Raw genomic sequence first — 18,150 nt, forward strand, 5'->3', positions numbered from 1 at the left:
TATTTTTGAAATCACATGGAAAAATGGGTTTCTATCCTTGGATAAGCTTAGGTATTTAATTTCTAGCAATTTTATGAAACTACTATGAGGTATCAAGGAGAAGAGAAATTAATTTTAGGAGCAATGAAATTTTTACACAGGTTTGTGGTAGAATTGCTAAAAGTACTTGTTTCCTCTATCATGACAATGTTTTAACTTTCTAACACTAAATACCAATTTCTTTTGCTTTATAAAGAAACTGGACTGGGACACAAACATTTCACTAGTTTTCATATACATAGATGATGAATTTAAGGAATGAGCATACCATTTTAGATATATAATGTTTTAATAAACTCTGTTAAAAATAAATGAGAAAAAAATGATTTTACAGACAACAAACAAACATGCCATGACTTTACTGACATGGAATAAATAACTTACTTAAAGAAGAACGGAGTTTTTTCACAGATTCAGAATATAAGCTAGAAAGGCCGCACATGCAAGAAGTCACAATCAGCATGCCTTAGTGAAGCAATGAAAAGTGAAGGAAAAAAAAGGAGACAAAGGTACTAGAATGGTATGGTTGGGACAATTTCTGCTGAAGATAACACATGGCAAAATGATCACATACAAAAACAAAAATGGAAAAGAAAATCCAAGCATCAAGCCAAAGTGACAGTAGGGTCTATACCCCACCACTTTTTTTTTTTCCTTCTCTCATGAACTGTGATATAGGTAGTACTAGCTAATTATGCCATGAGAGCAAATGAGAAATGAATCTCGGAAAGAACTGAAAATTGGAGAGACTGAGTTATAAGTATAGACCAGAGCTTCCCAGTGTTTCACTGCACAGTGGCATTGTGCAAATGGGCTAAGTCTCCCCAAGACAGGGTTCCCCTCAATCCCCCAATCCCTGGTCCAGCTGAACAGGTCCTGAGGAGACTGGAGCCTGCAGGCCAGTAACTGCTGAAGGCCTCACTAATATACCCCCAAGCGCCAGAGATCCAATGCCATGAGGTTAAAAAAAAAAAAAAAATGGTGAGTAGTACTGGTAAAGACCACCAACTAGACATATTAAAACATTTAAAATTAAGACTAATTGGGCGCCTGGGTGGCTCAGTCAGTTAAATGTCTGCCTTTGGCTGAGGTCATGATCCAGAGGTCCTGGAATGGAACCCAACATCTGGGCTCCCTGCTCAGCAGGGAGTCTGCTTCTCCCTCCCCCTCCGCCCCTCCCCTCATGCTCTCTCTCAAATAAGTAAATAAAACCTTTTAAAAAATTTAAAAATTATAAAAAATTAAGACTAATTACCTAGCAACCACAAAAGAACGCTACAGAGAAAATTCTTAATAGATCTGGGTTTGCATTGAATCAAGGCTGCCTAAGAGCACTGTATTTTCATAGAAATCAAGTTCACTTTTGCATTTACAATTTTTTTATCATATGGGAAATGATCCCTTTAAATAACACGTTTGGAACAACGAATTTTGGTCTTATAATACCAAACAATAAAAGGGGCAAAACTTTGAGATTAACTTTTATTCCATAATAATGAGACAAATTTTCATCTCATTATAATTTAGCTGAAGAAGCTTGCCACTGTAGTTCTTTCCCAATGTTAATTCAAATCCTAGGATATTAAAAACAAAAGCAAAATCTAATAACAACACAACACAAAAGAAGCCTCAAACCTTTTACTAGTTTTGACAGTTTACATATATAGACAAAGTCAGACTAGTTATTTATCTTACTGAAGTATTTATATTCACAGAAGTAACTCAGTATTTATAGAAATCCTAAAACTCAGGATTGTTTTCTCTGTACCTCCTGAAGGCTGTCGAGATTTACGAGGAGACCGCGGTTCTCTCCGATAAGGATCATTGGAGCCATATAATTCAATAGTGCCCAGGTTGAGGAGTACTGCTTTCTGGAGGTAGTCTACCATGGCAATGCCATTACAATTGCCAAAAACTACCCTGGGAATAGGAAAAGAGCAAATGTTTTAGCACAAATAAGTAATGTATAAGGAAATGTACTTGTAGTCTATAAGGCTGAAAAGAAGGAGGATGGGTTTTTCAGAAAATTCCTGCTGTAACTAAAAACTATCAGAGACATGAAAATACAGGTTATATAAGCCTTCTCATGGAACTATGTAGATCTTCAGCAGACACTAATGATTAAAAGTCGTTATCATTAAAAAAAAATGTTGGCATAGGAAGTGAAACTTGATCACAGACATAAAACTCCACCATAGGAAATGTGACCACTCTTTTTCTGACTTAGGGGCATTTTGAGCAGCTCAGGGGAAGACTTATTCTCTTCCACTAGGGAAGTGGGGGATTTTATCTCTGGGAAAGTTTTAGTAATCTATACAGTCAAGAATAAAAAGTAGAAAGCATAATCTTGGAGGTCTCCCTTTGGAGTACTCCAAGTACCTTCCCAATTATGAGTCAGGAACTACAAACCAAGCACTATGAATAAAGGAATTTGACTCTTTTAACATGTCTTAAGCCAGAAGTCGAAAACTGAAATGTACAGAGGGACTCTGTAAGTAATACAAACAGGCAAGACAAGGACTTTGGATGACCCATCTAAAGAGGAAAAGTTTCAATTCTGTTCATGCTGACCGCTGCCAAGCAGGAATGGAAACAATGGGCCAGGTAATCAGATTTTTCAGTTAAAGCTCTAAATATGGATTTCACGTTAAATAATCTTGGCAGCTAGTTCAAATATTAAAAACATACAAGGAGGGGCTAAAAAAATGTTAACTGTGAGTCCATGAACCTGTGATCAACTGATTTGCAACTTCCTTTCAAATTTCCTACTGGTTCTTTTTCTTATTCCCTCTTTCTTTATGGTTGAGGGCAGTGAAATATTAAAAGAGAGAAGGTTTGTGTTCTTACACGTGGGGTAGCAAATAAAAGACATTGAGACATGATGATCTCAGACTATAGCCAGTCTTAGCTGGGTATACACCTGTAAAAGACAGAGTGAATGGTAATAGCTCCAGGAGGAAGAAGAAAGATGAATGAGTCCCTAGGGCTAGCATAAAAGAAGACAGTGACCCGCATACCAATAAATAGCCCTGGGACTAAATAGTGTATGGCTTCTCTTATACCACAATGTTGATTTTTAAAACAAACAAAAATACTTTGTAAGTCTACCAAATTATAATAAAAAGTATGTATAGTTAATAGTCAATACTTAAAGGTATGAATTGATGATACAACTCTAGTATAAATACTTACTAAACTATTACTATGCCTTTATAATTTATATAAGTGAACTTTGGAAGTAGAAAAAAGAAATTATATAGCTTTGGTTCAACATTTACAGAATTAGCTTAACAAAGTCTTCTGAGTTGATGCTGTTAGACCTCCATTATACTGAGCATTAATAAGGAAATCATTTCTGAGAGTATATCCAGGAAAGGACATATTGACTTTAAACATTTATCTTAATTCATTGGGAAGCACTATAAGCGTATCCAGAGTAAATTATTCGGAACAGAATTATTTTCCAAATAAACATTAAATCTGATCTGAAATTAAAGATACACAACTTTTTAACTGATGCTATAATAAAGATCATCCTATTTTTAAAAATAAAAAATATACAGAATACTATGAAGAGACTGAGAAACACATAAATTTTACTTACAATCCATATGAAGAATTGACTGCCAGGCTGGTTATTTGTTGTGGTGGTTCTCCACCCACCCATACCAACTGAATAACTAGTTCTGTCTGATAACCTGGAGACTGCTTAAGTGGTGAATTTTTAACTCTGTAATAAAGGAAAACATATTACCTTTTAACTCATCTTCCATATCTTATTAGCTTATGTAATTATAAAGTCATGCATAAATAACTATGCAAAAAGTAACTTTATATATGAAATTGTATTAAATATACAAAAATGAAAAAACTGAATCCTGCTCTCTATAGGCATTTAATCTAGTTGGAGACAAAACATGTATATAAATAACAAAAATAAGAAATCATATATAAGTTCCCATTATAAATTGGGGGGGTTGGAAGTGGGGAGGGAGAAAAAATAGAATGGGTAGGAAGGGGAGGGAGGAATGGAGAGAAGAATGAGGAGAATGGGAAGCCCAAGAATTAAGAAGAGGAAGAAAAAATCAAGTTAGAAAAAAAATGCAAGTTGGAAAAGTAGACTTAAATATATAGTGTAAGAAAATGAAAAATGGCCAAAAACATAATGAGTTTAAAAAAAAGTGAGAGGGGGGTGCCTGGGTGGCACAGCGGTTAAGCGTCTGCCTACGGCTCAGGGCGTGATCCCGGCGTTGTGGGATCGAGCCCCACATCAGGCTCCTCCGCTATGAGCCTGCTTCTTCCTCTCCCACTTCCCCTGCTTGTGTTCCCTCTCTCGCTGGCTGTCTCTATCTCTGTCAAATAAATAAAATCTTTAAAAAAAATAAAAATAAAAATAAATAAATAAATAAATAAATAAATAAATAAATAAATAAAATAAAAAAATAAAAAAAGTGAGAAATTTATTTCTGGGTGCATGACACTTTCACTATTAAAAAAATGTACTCTTGGGTAATTTTGATTGTAGACTCTTTCCTCAATAATTGCTGAATAGGTGCTCAAAATATATTGCTTTTGCAAACATATGCAAACAAGAAGTAGGAAACCCACAGTGCAAGATTTTAACAAGAGTGTAAGTTTGCCTACAGTGGAGGCATGTGTAGTAACAGTGAGAAATCAATATAGTAAGATAGGCTAAGGTCAGACTTCAGAGGGTCTGTAAGGCCTGGTTGGAAAGGTCTGATGTTGGTAGAAAGAACTGAGGGTTTTTGAAAAGCTAGAGTTTAAGTCTTGGCTCTGCCATTTTCCAGTTGTCCTCTTGTCTAAAAAAGGGAATATTACTACCTAATCACAGTATGAGGACGCTGTGCCTATGAAAGAGCTGTCAGTGATCAATTTATGCAAAATATATTTTCATTATTTTAAGGAATTAAGAGCCAATGAAGGTTTATAAGAAATACTTTGTTAAGATTAATTTGGTGGAGGTTTACAAGATGAAGTAGAATAGGAGAACAATTAAAAATTGCCTGTAATTTTGTAAAACAATAAGAAAACGGTAGATTTGAAACACATTATGAAGAATCAAAAATGCTTCTAAACTTCATGAAGGCAGAAACCTTGTAGTTACTTTTAACACTCTAGTGCAGAGAAGGTACTTAATATTTGAAGGAATGAACGATCTGAAGGATCATTAGAGGGAGATTAGGGGAGAAAATTAGAGTGATTCTAAGTTAAGAGAAAGAGAGAGAAAGAAAGAAAAAAGAGAGAGACAGGGAAAGAAAAGAAAAAGAGAAAAAGAAAACTGTGTCAGGATGAAGAGCTAGTTTTGCAAGAATATGTGGTAAGTTTGAGGTGATGGTACAGTTTGCAAGTGAACTACTCAGCAAAAAGATAAATGTATTCCCAAACCTCACTTTATTGAGTAAACTCATACAAATTTCTTATTAGTTAAACTTGTTATATACATCTTAGGGGGCGTAAGGGTGGGGCTTATAAGAATGTGAGACTTAAGGAATACAGCCACTTATTTTTTTAAAAGATTGATTGATTGATTGATTGATTGATTTGACAGAGAGAAAGAGAAAGTGAGCGCATGCAAGCTTACACGGGAGAGCCAGCGCACAAGCAGGGGGGAGAGGCAGAGGGAGAGGGACACTTAGATAGAACACCTGTAATATCTGCATCAGAAAACTTCGAGTGGATTTGGAAGATAAAATTTTCCTTTTTTAATTTATTAATTACATCAATTAAAATTAAAGTGAGTAGTATATTTCTGTGTGTGACTACTTTTACTATTAAAAAAAATCTACTTTAAGGTGAGAACATTTTTGATTGCTCAGACTTTTTCTCTAATAATTGCTCTTGTAAAACTTATGCAAAGCCTGCTTACTTCAATAATTCCTGAGTGACAGTGTAATAAAAGGACAGCAGGAAGACTACTCAATATTAAATCTCCTGACACCAAACTCAGAGATAAGGATGCTTTTGAGTCATTTAGTTGGTACTTCTACTGAAGAAGACCATGACACCTGACCAAATTTGTTGTCCAAATTTTAAGGTAAATATGAATCACTAAGGGTACTCCAAATATGAACTGAGTTACAGTCACTTCACGCAAAGTCTGTAAGGCACTACACTCAGAACTGTATGCTGGCTGAGCAGAAGTTCTCATTTTTCTCAGGGAAATACCACTAATCAGTGGCAGCTGTCCATCTCAAGAGACAGAAATGAAGACTTGAGTGTTCTTTTTTATAGAAGAGTCTGAGTCTGTTATTTTCTCCTTATGGATAACTTAGGTAAGGTTCAAAGAAGTGTTCACCTTTTTTTTTGGCATATTTAACATGCCCATTAGATTAGAGCAGAAACAAGCATTCTAGGAAAATATCAGAAGTGCGTATATGGGCACATTTAAAACTTCAGTGATGAAGACACACAGAACTCATGGGGGGAGCCTGGGTGGCTCAGTTGGTTAAGCAGCTGCCGTTAGCTCAGGTCATGATCTCAGGGTTCTGGGATCAAGTCCTACATCCAGCTCCCTGCTCAGCGGGGAGCCTGCTTCTCCCTCTCCCTCTGCTACTCCCCCTGCTTGTGCTCTCTCATTCTATCAAATAAATAAAATAAAACAAAATAAAATAAAATAAAATAAAATAAAATAAAAAAGAACTCATGGAATTCTTAATTTACTTAGTAAGAAGAAAAAAAATTTCTTAAGCAAAAATAAGCCAGCCATGCCTGCTGCGCAATCCCCAATTGGCCCCCAAAATCAGAAATTGGATCAAGAAATGGCAGGATAGGTTAAAAACGCAAAATGGGGGATAGATGGGTATAATACTTTATGTGTACAATGTTCAGAGTGGTAGAAAAGGAGTCTACATATAGAAAGCAGTCTACATATACATTTAATCCACATATGAATCCAGACTAGAAAACATCCATGGATTTGGAAGATTGAGGTACATATACAGAAAAGATCCATGCTATTCTACCAGTATGTGTAAAGATCAAATCTTAGCACTTTAAAGATAAAAATCACAGAATTCAATCATACTCCTCTTGATGCCACAGAAAAATGAGTTGGATTAACCACAGCAACACACAGAAAGAAATGATCTTATGTCACAGGAAAATATTACCGTAAAAAGCTTATAATTAATCTAAATTAAAAAAATAATTTCCAAGATATCTGTATTTTTAATAAGTTACCTTAAACAAGGGACATTATCACGAAGCCCATCAGATGAACTGCTACTGGTAGAAGGATGAGACTGAGGAGGCATGGGCTGAGGAGTGGCGCCCCCAACTGGTGTTGGCAAAGGCGGTGCCTGTTCGCCCTCTGGGGATTCCACATCATTTATCTCATATAACAATCTAACTTCAAGCATCTGTTGTAAAAGAAAGACAGATCACCTACTTTTAATAATTATTCATTTTATACAGTTTATACACACACCCACATATGCTTCTGTGGGAATAACATTTTTAAAGGTAAAAACGTAACATTTCTAAAGGTTAAGATTTAGCAAAGAAAAAATATGTTTCTTTTTTTATAATAATTATATATATATTTATAATATATTTTATATATTTATATATTATATATATATATTTATAATATATTTATATATTATATCATGTTAGTCACCATACAGTACATCCCTAGTTTTTGATGCAATGTTCCATGATTCAATACTTGTGTATAACACCCAGTGCACCATGTAATACGTGCCCTCCTTAATACCCATCACTGGCCTATCCCATTCCCCCACCCCCCTCCCCTATGAAGCCCTCAGTTTGTTTCCCAGAGACCATAGTCTGTCATGGTTCATTCCCCCTTCTGTTTACCACCCCCCCCTTTCTTCTTCCCTTTCTTCTCCTACCGATCTTCCTACTTCTTATGTTCCATAAACGAGTGAAACCATAAAAACATGTTTCTGACTCAGTTTTTAAAAAATGATTGTGTGTATACATGCGAGAACACACACATACAATTATTTTAGAATTTACGGCATTCCTGTTAATACCAAATTAAAGTATGCTTATATTCATATTAACTTTCCTTAAATGAAACATATAGTATACATAAGGACTTAAATCTAAATGCTCACTAAAAAGATAAAGTATGCTATTTTCCACAAAAGATAGATGGCAATGTAAACACTTACGTGTTCTTAAAAATTCTAGATAAAACTGACTCCAAATAATCTAAATAATTCAGAAATTTTAAAAATGTCAGACATCTGACACTGAAAATAATTAAGAGACTATTACCGGAATGACTTCTGTAATCACTTCTTGTTTGCTGAATCTATAAATAATAACATGAGCTGAAACTCCGGCTATGCACAGCATTCTACTTTCTGGACACCAGGAGATGATCTGAATGGCATACGGGTCTTCATCTACAATGTCTGTGTTTGGCCTGTCATCTTTATTTCTTGACTTTTCAAATACTTTAGATGTCTTTAGTTTATATAATACTTGTAGAGTTACTAGAAAAAAACATGTTAGATACTTTAGTACAAATACAACAAATATAAAATAACATGTAATCAGACATACTATCTAAGGAAAATAGCCTATATTTATTTGAACCATATTTTTATTTCCAGGTCTACATTTCTCTATTTTACCTTTAGATAATGTAATCACTGTACCTATTGACCAAAAAAATTGTATTCATTAAAAAACAAAATGCATCATGATGATGAATTTAGGTAACCTGAAAAATATTACTGATGAAAAGATTTTGTAAAAAAAAAAGTATAAATATAATGAAAATAATAAAGAACAAATTTCCTTTCTAAAATGATTTTCTAAATATTTTCTCTATAAAAGGTACTAATACTATCTCACACTTCTACATGATGAAACACAAAAATATCCCGAGTTAACTGGATTCTCACTGCTCACTATGTATGTTTTGCAAACATTGACAATTCAAAGCATTCTTTCCTTTTTTGCTATTGTGTAACCACCATACATATATATTTCGCAAAGACAGCACAAATTACTGTTAGCTTATAATCAGGCATTAAAATTATTCCACAAATTTATGCTGATTTGAAATATATTCCCTCTCTCTTTTTTTTTAAGGATTTTATTTATTTATTTATTTATTTATTTATTTATTTGACAGAGAGAGAGAGACAGCCAGCAAGAGAGCGAACACAAGCAGGGGGAGTGGGAGAGGAAGAAGCACGCTCCTAGTGGAGGAGCCTCATGTGGGGCTTGATCCCAGAACGCCAGGAACACACCCTGAGCCGAAGGCAGACGCTTAACGACTGCGCCACCCAGGCGCCCCAAAATATATTCCCTCTCTTATCTTGGGAGTTAAAAAGAGAAAGTTTGAAAAAAAAGAGAGAAAGCTTAAGGAAATTTTGAAGAAAGGATCTGATTACTTCTGTTGAGAATCATTCTTAATTTACTGGTTAATATCCTTAAAAATATCTTACATCTATTAGAAATTCTAAACTCATATATTTGATAAATCATGTATTAATTTTATAGTCTCCAAATTTTATTTTATTTATTTTTTTATAGCCTCCAAATTTTAAATTAAATGTTGGTTACACAATTATTATAAAAAAAGTTGTATAGAAGCAATGATTGTATAACATATAACAATAATATTCAAAATACTTACTTGCGGAAGCATCCCAGAACTTAACTGACCCATCAGCATGCCTATGAAAAGCAAATGAGTTAAAATTGTGAAGAAAGAAAAAAAAAAATCACATTTTTTCTTTCTTTGAAGTATACTGTTATTTGAAAAGATAGCAACCAAATGAAGAAAGGTAAAATTCAGGGTAAGTTGGCAGGTTCTAGGCAACAATATTTCTTAATACATTACAGCATAAAGGAAAGTACTACTTGCCTAATTAATTAATGTTCATGTAGTCTTAATTATATTTAGCTATTAGTGATTGAATGGCAAAACAGGATTCTACTTACCCCGTAATAATTATTTCTGGGTAACTTTGAACACCCAAGCCCCAATTACCTCCATTAATGGGCCATTCCTATAAAAAAAAGATTATTGTATAAAACAACTTCCAACCATACATCTCCATACATATTTCTATGACAACAGTAAACAACATATTTTGCTTCCAAAAAGGACTTTCTATATATTTTCTCTAAAAAAGATATCAATGTTATCAAATACTTCAAGGTGATAAATGTAAAATACTGAAATGTAACATTAAATATTAAAACTCATGTTCAATACCTTTTTGCTGTAACCTTGCCGTTTCTGTCTAGCTCCAACAGAATAAAGTGCAGGAATAAGGTCCACAGGACAATCAGCAAAATATTCGCAACATGTAACAGGGGATTCATGTATACTCAAAGGGTAGGGATTTTCAAATATAGGATATCTTTAACAACAAGAAAAGAAAAATATTTATTAATTTAACAAAGTTAATACAACAATGAAAACTTTAAAAAAATATGTACAGCTTTGGGATGAAAACAATTTTTTAACTTTGATTAAAGATAACATCCTCTGAAGGTCCATATAATGTATTATCTGAATTTATATTGTAACTTTTGAGATACAATGTTCTCCGTATTTTTAGAAATTACATACATTTTCCCATAGAGATTTAAGATTTACTTCGTGCAAATATGTAAAAAAATTGGCATCTTTTATAATGCAAGTTGCTCAGAACAATAAACAGAAAAGTTGCAATTAGAACTATGTACCATGTGGCACACACTGGACCGAGTGCTCTATGTATACATTTATCTTATTTACTTCTTGCACTGAAACTTATGATGTGGGCATTTTACTGAAGAACAAACACTTAGAGTAATGTGCCAAAGGCACGCCAGCTAGCAAGAAGAAGCAGAATTTAAACTGTGCTCCTAACCATTAAGGTATAAGGTTCTCAACCAACAGATGCCTCATTTTTATGTCAGTAGAGCTAATACAAATTTTCAGTTCTCTTTTCTCCATCAATGTGATACCTAGTACAATATTAAATCTAGAGATGCTCTCTTGTTTTCAGTGATAATCTAAATAAAATTCTACCTTAAAGGTTTTCTAGATACAAAATTATTTCATTAAATAAAGCAAAAAATGCTTTCAAAAATCTTAAAGTAAAATTAAGTAAATATACAATGATATTTCTTTTCTGGTTTGAATTTCTTGAGAATGGTTACTTAAAAATATCGGGAAAACCAGAATATGGCTTAAAAAGTCTAAAAAGTTCAGAGTGGCTCATCTGCAAAAATTAGACGTATTTATCAGTCTACTACTGATAATAATTTAAAAATTAGAGAAGAATAATTTTGGAAAAGTCCTTTCTAGATTTCAAAATGAACCAAATTGTCATTACTCATTCCTCAACCACACATAAAAACACAGGGGAAAAAAAAAATCAAACAAAAACATGAATTAAAAAAACAGCAGGTAGCTTTTTTTCTCTTTATAAATGAACTTTATAATCCTTAGGCTCAATGATCCTACTATTATCATACATTTAACTGGTCCATTTGCCAAATAAAATACCTAGTCACAGGTTATTCACACAGTATTTTCTTCAACTTAAATTTTGGTACAGACCACACATAAAAGTCTCACATAATATTTGAAAACTTAGCTAAGGGAAAAAAAAAATCTATTAAGAATAAGTTACTCTAGGGGCACCTAGGTGGCACAGTCAGTTAAGCATTCAACTCCTGGTTTTGGCTCAGGTCCTGAGCTCAGGGTCGTGAGACCCAGCCCTGTATTGGGCTCTGCCCTCAGCGTGGAGTGGGCTTGGCTTAGGGCTGTCTCTCCCTCTCCCTCTGCACACCCCCGCCCCTGCACTCTCTCTCTCTCTAAAATAAATAAGTGAATCTTAAAAAAAAAAAAAAAAAAAAAGAATAAGTTATTCTGGGACTGTCATTTACTTTTTTATTGCTAATTTATCTTTTAGATTCTATTTAAGAGAGAGAGAGTGCACGAGCATGAGTGGGGGGACGGGCAGAGGGAGAAGCAGATTCCCCACTAAGCAGGGAGCCCAATGCAGGGCTTGATCCCAGGACTTCAAGATCATGACCTGAGCTGAAGGCAGACGCTTAACCGACTGAGCCACCCAGGTGTCCCCAGGACTGTCATTTAGAAATAATATTTTTAATTCCTTTGATCCACTATGGTCTTGTAATTTTTAAAAAAGGAAAAAAAATACCCAATTGATAATTACAGGTAGCACATACTGAGCTGATGTAAATCTAGGAATGCCTTAAAATAAGGTAAATAATACTGTTCACTTATACTTCAGGGTTTCCCAATCCTGGTACTATTCACATTTTAGATCAGGTAATTCTTTATTATGAGGGACTCTCAGGTGCACTGTGGATGTTCAGCAGCATCCCTATCCTCTACCACTAGATGCCAGTAGCGTCCATAATAGACGTTTACACATTGTCGGGGGGGGGGGGGGGGGGGGGGGGGGTTGGTGGTGGTAAAACTGCTCCTAATTGAGAAACACTGAATACTGAATGGGTAAACTCAATTAAATATTTAATGATTATCTCACAGGAGATACAAATAAATAATACATCTTTTCATTCAAAGAAATTATAAGTAAACATACTATCATCTATGTTAGAAAAAGCAGAATATGGCAAATACCACAAAAAGTTACAAAGGAGCTATGGTGGCAATTCATAGATCAGGGGTGTGTGTGTGTGTGTGTGTGTGTGTGTGTGTGTGTGTGTGTTTAAGAGAAAGGGGAAACGTTTAGAGAGGAAATGAGGGCTGCCTTTGAAAATTATATGGCGTTTTGATAGCAGTGAAGCAAGTGAAGTTTGCAGTTGTTGGGAGCCATATAAGAAAAGGCACTGAAATATGATCACAGTTCAGTTTTTCTAGGGAGTAAGGCACCTGTAGGAAGATAGTGAGAAATCAGGTTGGAAAGGTATCCTAAGTTTCTACTGTGTAGAGTAGCAGGCTGAGAAGGTGCTTTCAAATCAAACAGTAGAGACCACAGTGGTTTAAAGTGGTTTAAAGGGTGCCCAGTTGGCTCTGTCAGTAGAGTGTAAGACTCTTAAAACAGGACAGTGACAAGCTTGGTGCTGCACGTAAAATTACTCCAACAACGATATTTAGGATAGTGCCACAGAGAGTGCATGGGGGTGGGGAGACCACAGAGCTTATCTGGAGGAAAACTGTGATGGGATCAATTTTGGACTTATTTTGTGTGCCCCCAGGGTGCTCAAGTATTAGGTTGAATCATATGAAATTTCAGAAATTCAACAAATTTTGACTTAAAAAATGGAAATTCTATATGAGCAACATACTAGATCTGGTAAGTCTGGCAGGTAATTAGAAATGTGTGTCTGGAACTGTAAAAAGAGGTCAAGATTATGGATATAAATGTAGCATTTTTCAAATAAAAGAAATAGCCAACCCTATGCTAAAAAGTCTTTTTCACCACATGGCTAAAATAATCTCTCACCAAATTTTATTTCTTACCCATTTTGTGCAAGGTCTATAAGTACTAAATCCTTTTCCAGAAGAACCACCACAGCATATGGTTCCTGAAAATCTGGAACAGGCAAATGATGCATGAACAACAGTTTTAAATATGCAAGAAGACAGCAAATTAGGTAATAAAAATTTGCTCGTTTTTTTATTTTGTTCCATTCTCTCAAGTATGTAACATTCTTCATGTAATTTAAGACTATTTTGTTTTAAATGAGATAAATCTGTATAGTAACTCAGACAAAATTATTTCAGTTTTGTAAAAATGACTAAGACAAGAAGTTCACAGTAACTTCTATGGTATTGCAAAATCCAAGGCAGGGCATGGACAACAAACCCAAAATTTAAATCGGAACACCCGTAAGAACAATTCTTACTATCGGATCTCATAGGAACTTGAGTACTACTATACTACTATAATCTCTTTCTTAGATATTTTATATGCATCTGTTTAACCATAAAATGCATTACAGCTTTACATTTCAATTAGCTTCAAATGAAGTAAAACAGATCCAGATTTAAATTCCTCTTGAAAGAATATATACTAGTTGTGATGGTTAATTTTATGTCAGCTCATCACTGCTTTGGTGTCCAGTTGTTCAGTTAAACACCAATCCAGATGTTGCTGTGAAGGTATTCTTTAGAGGGGATTAACATTTAAATCAGTAGACTTTGAGTAAAGTAGATTATCAGATATAATGTGGGTGGGCTTCATTCAATCAGCTGAAGGCCTGAAGAGCAAAGACAGGTTCTAAAAAAGAAGCAATTCTGCCTCAAGACAACAACTCTTTCCTGAATTTTCAGCCTGCCATCTTGCTCAATGAATTTGACTTATTAGCCTACACAACTGTATGAAGCTGTATGATAAAGCTTATTAACCAAAATTAACTTCTTGAGATAAAACTTGCAAAGTTATGAAGACAGCGACTCTCCCCCAGAAGAATTATAGCATACGAGGATAAGGAAACTATTTAGAAAACCTGTAAGTCTTTGTTCTGAATAGCAGATCTCTATAGAGAATGAGTTTTAAAGATGCAAAGCTTATTACCATTTGGGTATGGTGTTTCACACAGCGTTAGAAAATCGACAATTGAATAGTCCATTTCCAGCACAGCAGTACTTTTCCCATGCATAACTGTTAAGCAGGGTCTTCTTCCTACAGTATCATAGGACAAACCTCCTGATAAAATAATGAAAGGTTCCCTGAAAATAAAATACATAGGCAGGATTATAAATAGCATAGTGGAGACTATTTTCTTGCTGTATTGTAATTTTTTTAGTTAGTGAAATAACAAATTCTAACACTTTAATGCATGAATTGAATATTCATATGTGGATTTTTAAATTGCATTAGGTAAGACCCAAGTGAATTCATGAAAATTAACCTACAATAAGAAAGAACATTGACCACATTTGACTCTCTCATACTTATCCTTGGTCCCTAAAATTTTTTCTTTTATCCTCTTTATACAATTGTCAAAAAATTATCTCTGCGTTTCTACTGGTCAGGTCTCCTGAATGTACTGCGTTTATTTCCAATCCTAATAACCAGGTCTTCTCAACAGAAGGTCTAAGAGAGAATGTTAATAGCCTGAGGCATCCACTTTATGTAATAAATTAACTTCTCATTGATGTATCAGGAATGTACTAGCTATAAATCACCCTTGAGAAAACAGTCACTCAAAATCATTTTCCGTAGGGCTTTTGGAATTTTGGCTGGTATGCTCTCCAGCCACAGCTCCCATGTACACCTACCAGCTGCCAGCTTGCCACTTCTGATTACCACTACAAATCTGTCTCCCTATTAGCCATTACTTAATGATTTACCTAGACCCACTTCTTAAAACTGCATGTCTTAAATAGGCAAAAGACAAAATATCTTTTCATATGTTTTGGCTTGTATTTATCTCTGTCTTGATTATTCATGTTTTTTGTCCATGTTTTCATTAGATTAGTAATCCTTTTCTAATTGTTCGGTAAGAGTTTGTTGCATTCTAAGGAATTAGCTTTTGATCTGCTATGTGTCTCCCCATTTGTTGGTGAGGAAGTTGTTTATGGTACATTAAACAGATGATTTTAAAAGTTTGATATATGATTTTCTTAATCTTCATTTATGATTTTTTAGGTAGTTTCTGACTCTAAGGTCAATAGATCCATCTTCCTCTTCACATCTGGTATAAGCAGTATGTAATAATATGCAATTGTTAAAAACATTACTTCTTATTTATTTACTTATTATTTTTTTTAAACTGCTACTTCTTATATTTATCTTGAAGCTTGTTTGTTTATGCTATGAATAATAAGACAATTAGATTTAAGCGATATTTTGTTACTTTAAAAAAAAAGTGCTAGTTCTGGAACTAAGCTGCCTGAGTTTAAATTAAATCTCAGCTCTGGTTTTCCTTCCTGTGTGATACTGGAAAAGCTGCTTAACCTCTCTGTGCCAAGCTTTTGCCTCTATAAAATGGAGACCGAGTGGTATGTACCTACTCTCAGACAATTAATTGATTTAATATACACAAAGCACTGGGGTCAATGTCTGGCACACAGTACACCTTTGGTAAGATTTACCTATTATTAATATTATCATCAAATTACTGTTATTATCCATCATGAAAGTTTCCTTTCTTTTGCTATGTGGAAAGAAACATTAAAATTTCTAAATGATACTTATTTTTATCTAAAATAAACTCTAAAATAAATAAACTCCACTAAAATTTACTTAAAGTAGTAGTACAATGTGTAATTTATTAGGAAATATAAATATTAAGCCAAATAACTCAATTGTTTTTTAATACTTAAACATTTTACTATTTTAATATATAAAATAACATATGTATATGTGTGTGTATACAGTATTTTACTTTAAACTATACTCTCATGTATCCCTGTTTTATTTTTTTCATAGCATTTATCATTAAAACTTATTTATTTTGCTCATTGTTTTTCTCATGAAAATGTAAGCTCCTTGAGGGCAAGGAGAGTTGTTCATTTTGTTCATTGCTGTATCCAAAACTTAGTAAATTAATAGAATGAGTAAGTGAATGAATGAATGAACAGAAATGTATGTTACACTAACCGCTCTTCAGCTTACTATCATTTAGATTTTTCGCCATTGAACTGATTTGGTTAACCTTATTTTTCCACCTCAGTGACAGTAACTGAGGCTAAAATTCCCAAACAGAACTATACCAATACATTGTTTCAATCTCTTTGCATAATGTTATTATTATGACTGTAGCTAGGAAAGCATATTTAATTTTCTTTCCTTTTTTTCCAAATATAATGAATAAATAGGATACATTTCCTCTCTTGTGTACTTTGAAATACAGCATACAACTGAATATAGAATACTAGAAGGAAGGATGAAGAATCCAACTTCATCTTTTATAGACGGGAGGCCTGGGCCATGTATTTTTTACGTAATATCTCAAAAATAGTCTGATAAATGTTTTTACACATAGCCAACTTAAAAAAAAAAAAAAAAAGCATTGTTAATATAAGAACCAGAAACAGGGAGATGCTGACATTACAGAATAAAATTTCCATGGAAATACCAGGTAGGTTTGCCAGGTAAGTCACCAGTTTATTAGATAAATTGTTAATACAGTATTTAATAACACCATGGCAATTAGGTCGGTTTATCCTCAAAAGGCAACTAAGTGTGTATTCAGTGCCTTGTAAGTTGCCTACACTTCTTTTCCAAACTCAGGAGAGAAAAAAATATATGATGAAAAAAGTAAGCATAAAAACATAAGAATAAAAAAAATATGAGTAAGAAACGGTTTCAAAGAAGTACCAAGGTAATATTCTTTTTCATAATAAAAGTTCCTCAAATCTAGCAATAAATGCATATATGTATGCATTTATTTAATACGTACATATATGTATATATTTAAATCCATATTTTTTTTTCCTTTTTATGTGTTGTTTAAAAAAAAAAAATCTAAGTGTTCCACGCAGGAATCACCTAACTTATGAACACCCAACAGGTTATATTTTTTTCTTTATAAAGAACCAAACTTGGAAGAGTAAATATTAATGAGATGAATATTTTATAAGAAAATAGTCATCAATACAATAAAATAAATATTTAATACTAGATAGTGAAAATTATATAAATTGTTTTGTTGGCATTTAGAATTATATAAAAAATTCTAGAAATCTAGATTATTTCTAGGTAGCATATGAATTATGGAGGTGGAGAATCTTACTGTTTTTAAACACAAGGTTAGCTTTTTTGATGTTATAATAAATCCTGGAGGTAATATAATTTTTATCCCACAACTTTAAGTAGAATTTCAGTAGGATTTCTTTTAGTGGTATTGGGTACTCCTCAAGACTGTCATTTTTGTGAAGATACCTGCACTAGAAAGGTGTCTGGACATTTAATTCAATCATTCATTCATTCATTCATTCATTCATGAGAGCAAGTGCCATGCATGTGCGCATACAGGGGCAGGCAGAGGGAGAGGAAAAGAGAATCTGAAGCAGGTTCCATGCTGGGCATGGAGCCTGATGTGGGGCTAGATCTCATCACCCTGAGATCATGACCTGAGCTGAAATCAAGAGTCAGATACTTAACCGAATGAGCCACCCAGATGCCCCTAGACCTTTCATAATCTGATTGAAATTTTAAGAGG

General features: G+C 33.9%; 1 protein-coding gene across 6 annotated transcripts in view; it reads right to left on the minus strand.

The window, feature by feature from the left end:
- STXBP5 (syntaxin binding protein 5) overlaps positions 1-18,150 on the minus strand; it is a 164,772-nt gene that overhangs the window by 58,524 nt on the left and 88,098 nt on the right. For all 6 annotated transcript variants that reach the window (XM_044386406.3, XM_048225907.2, XM_026504998.4 and 3 more), the window contains exons 10-18: positions 14,556-14,710; positions 13,499-13,571; positions 10,265-10,412; positions 9,988-10,055; positions 9,680-9,720; positions 8,305-8,525; positions 7,240-7,418; positions 3,644-3,769; positions 1,808-1,959 (exon numbers count right to left, since the gene is read on the minus strand). In XM_044386406.3, coding sequence (XP_044242341.1) covers positions 1,808-1,959; positions 3,644-3,769; positions 7,240-7,418; positions 8,305-8,525; positions 9,680-9,720; positions 9,988-10,055; positions 10,265-10,412; positions 13,499-13,571; positions 14,556-14,710 — 1,163 coding nt within the window. The remainder of the gene's footprint in view (positions 1-1,807; positions 1,960-3,643; positions 3,770-7,239; positions 7,419-8,304; positions 8,526-9,679; positions 9,721-9,987; positions 10,056-10,264; positions 10,413-13,498; positions 13,572-14,555; positions 14,711-18,150) is intronic.

The sequence above is a fragment of the Ursus arctos genome, unplaced genomic scaffold, assembly GCF_023065955.2.
Source record: "Ursus arctos isolate Adak ecotype North America unplaced genomic scaffold, UrsArc2.0 scaffold_13, whole genome shotgun sequence".
NCBI lineage: Eukaryota > Metazoa > Chordata > Mammalia > Carnivora > Ursidae > Ursus > Ursus arctos.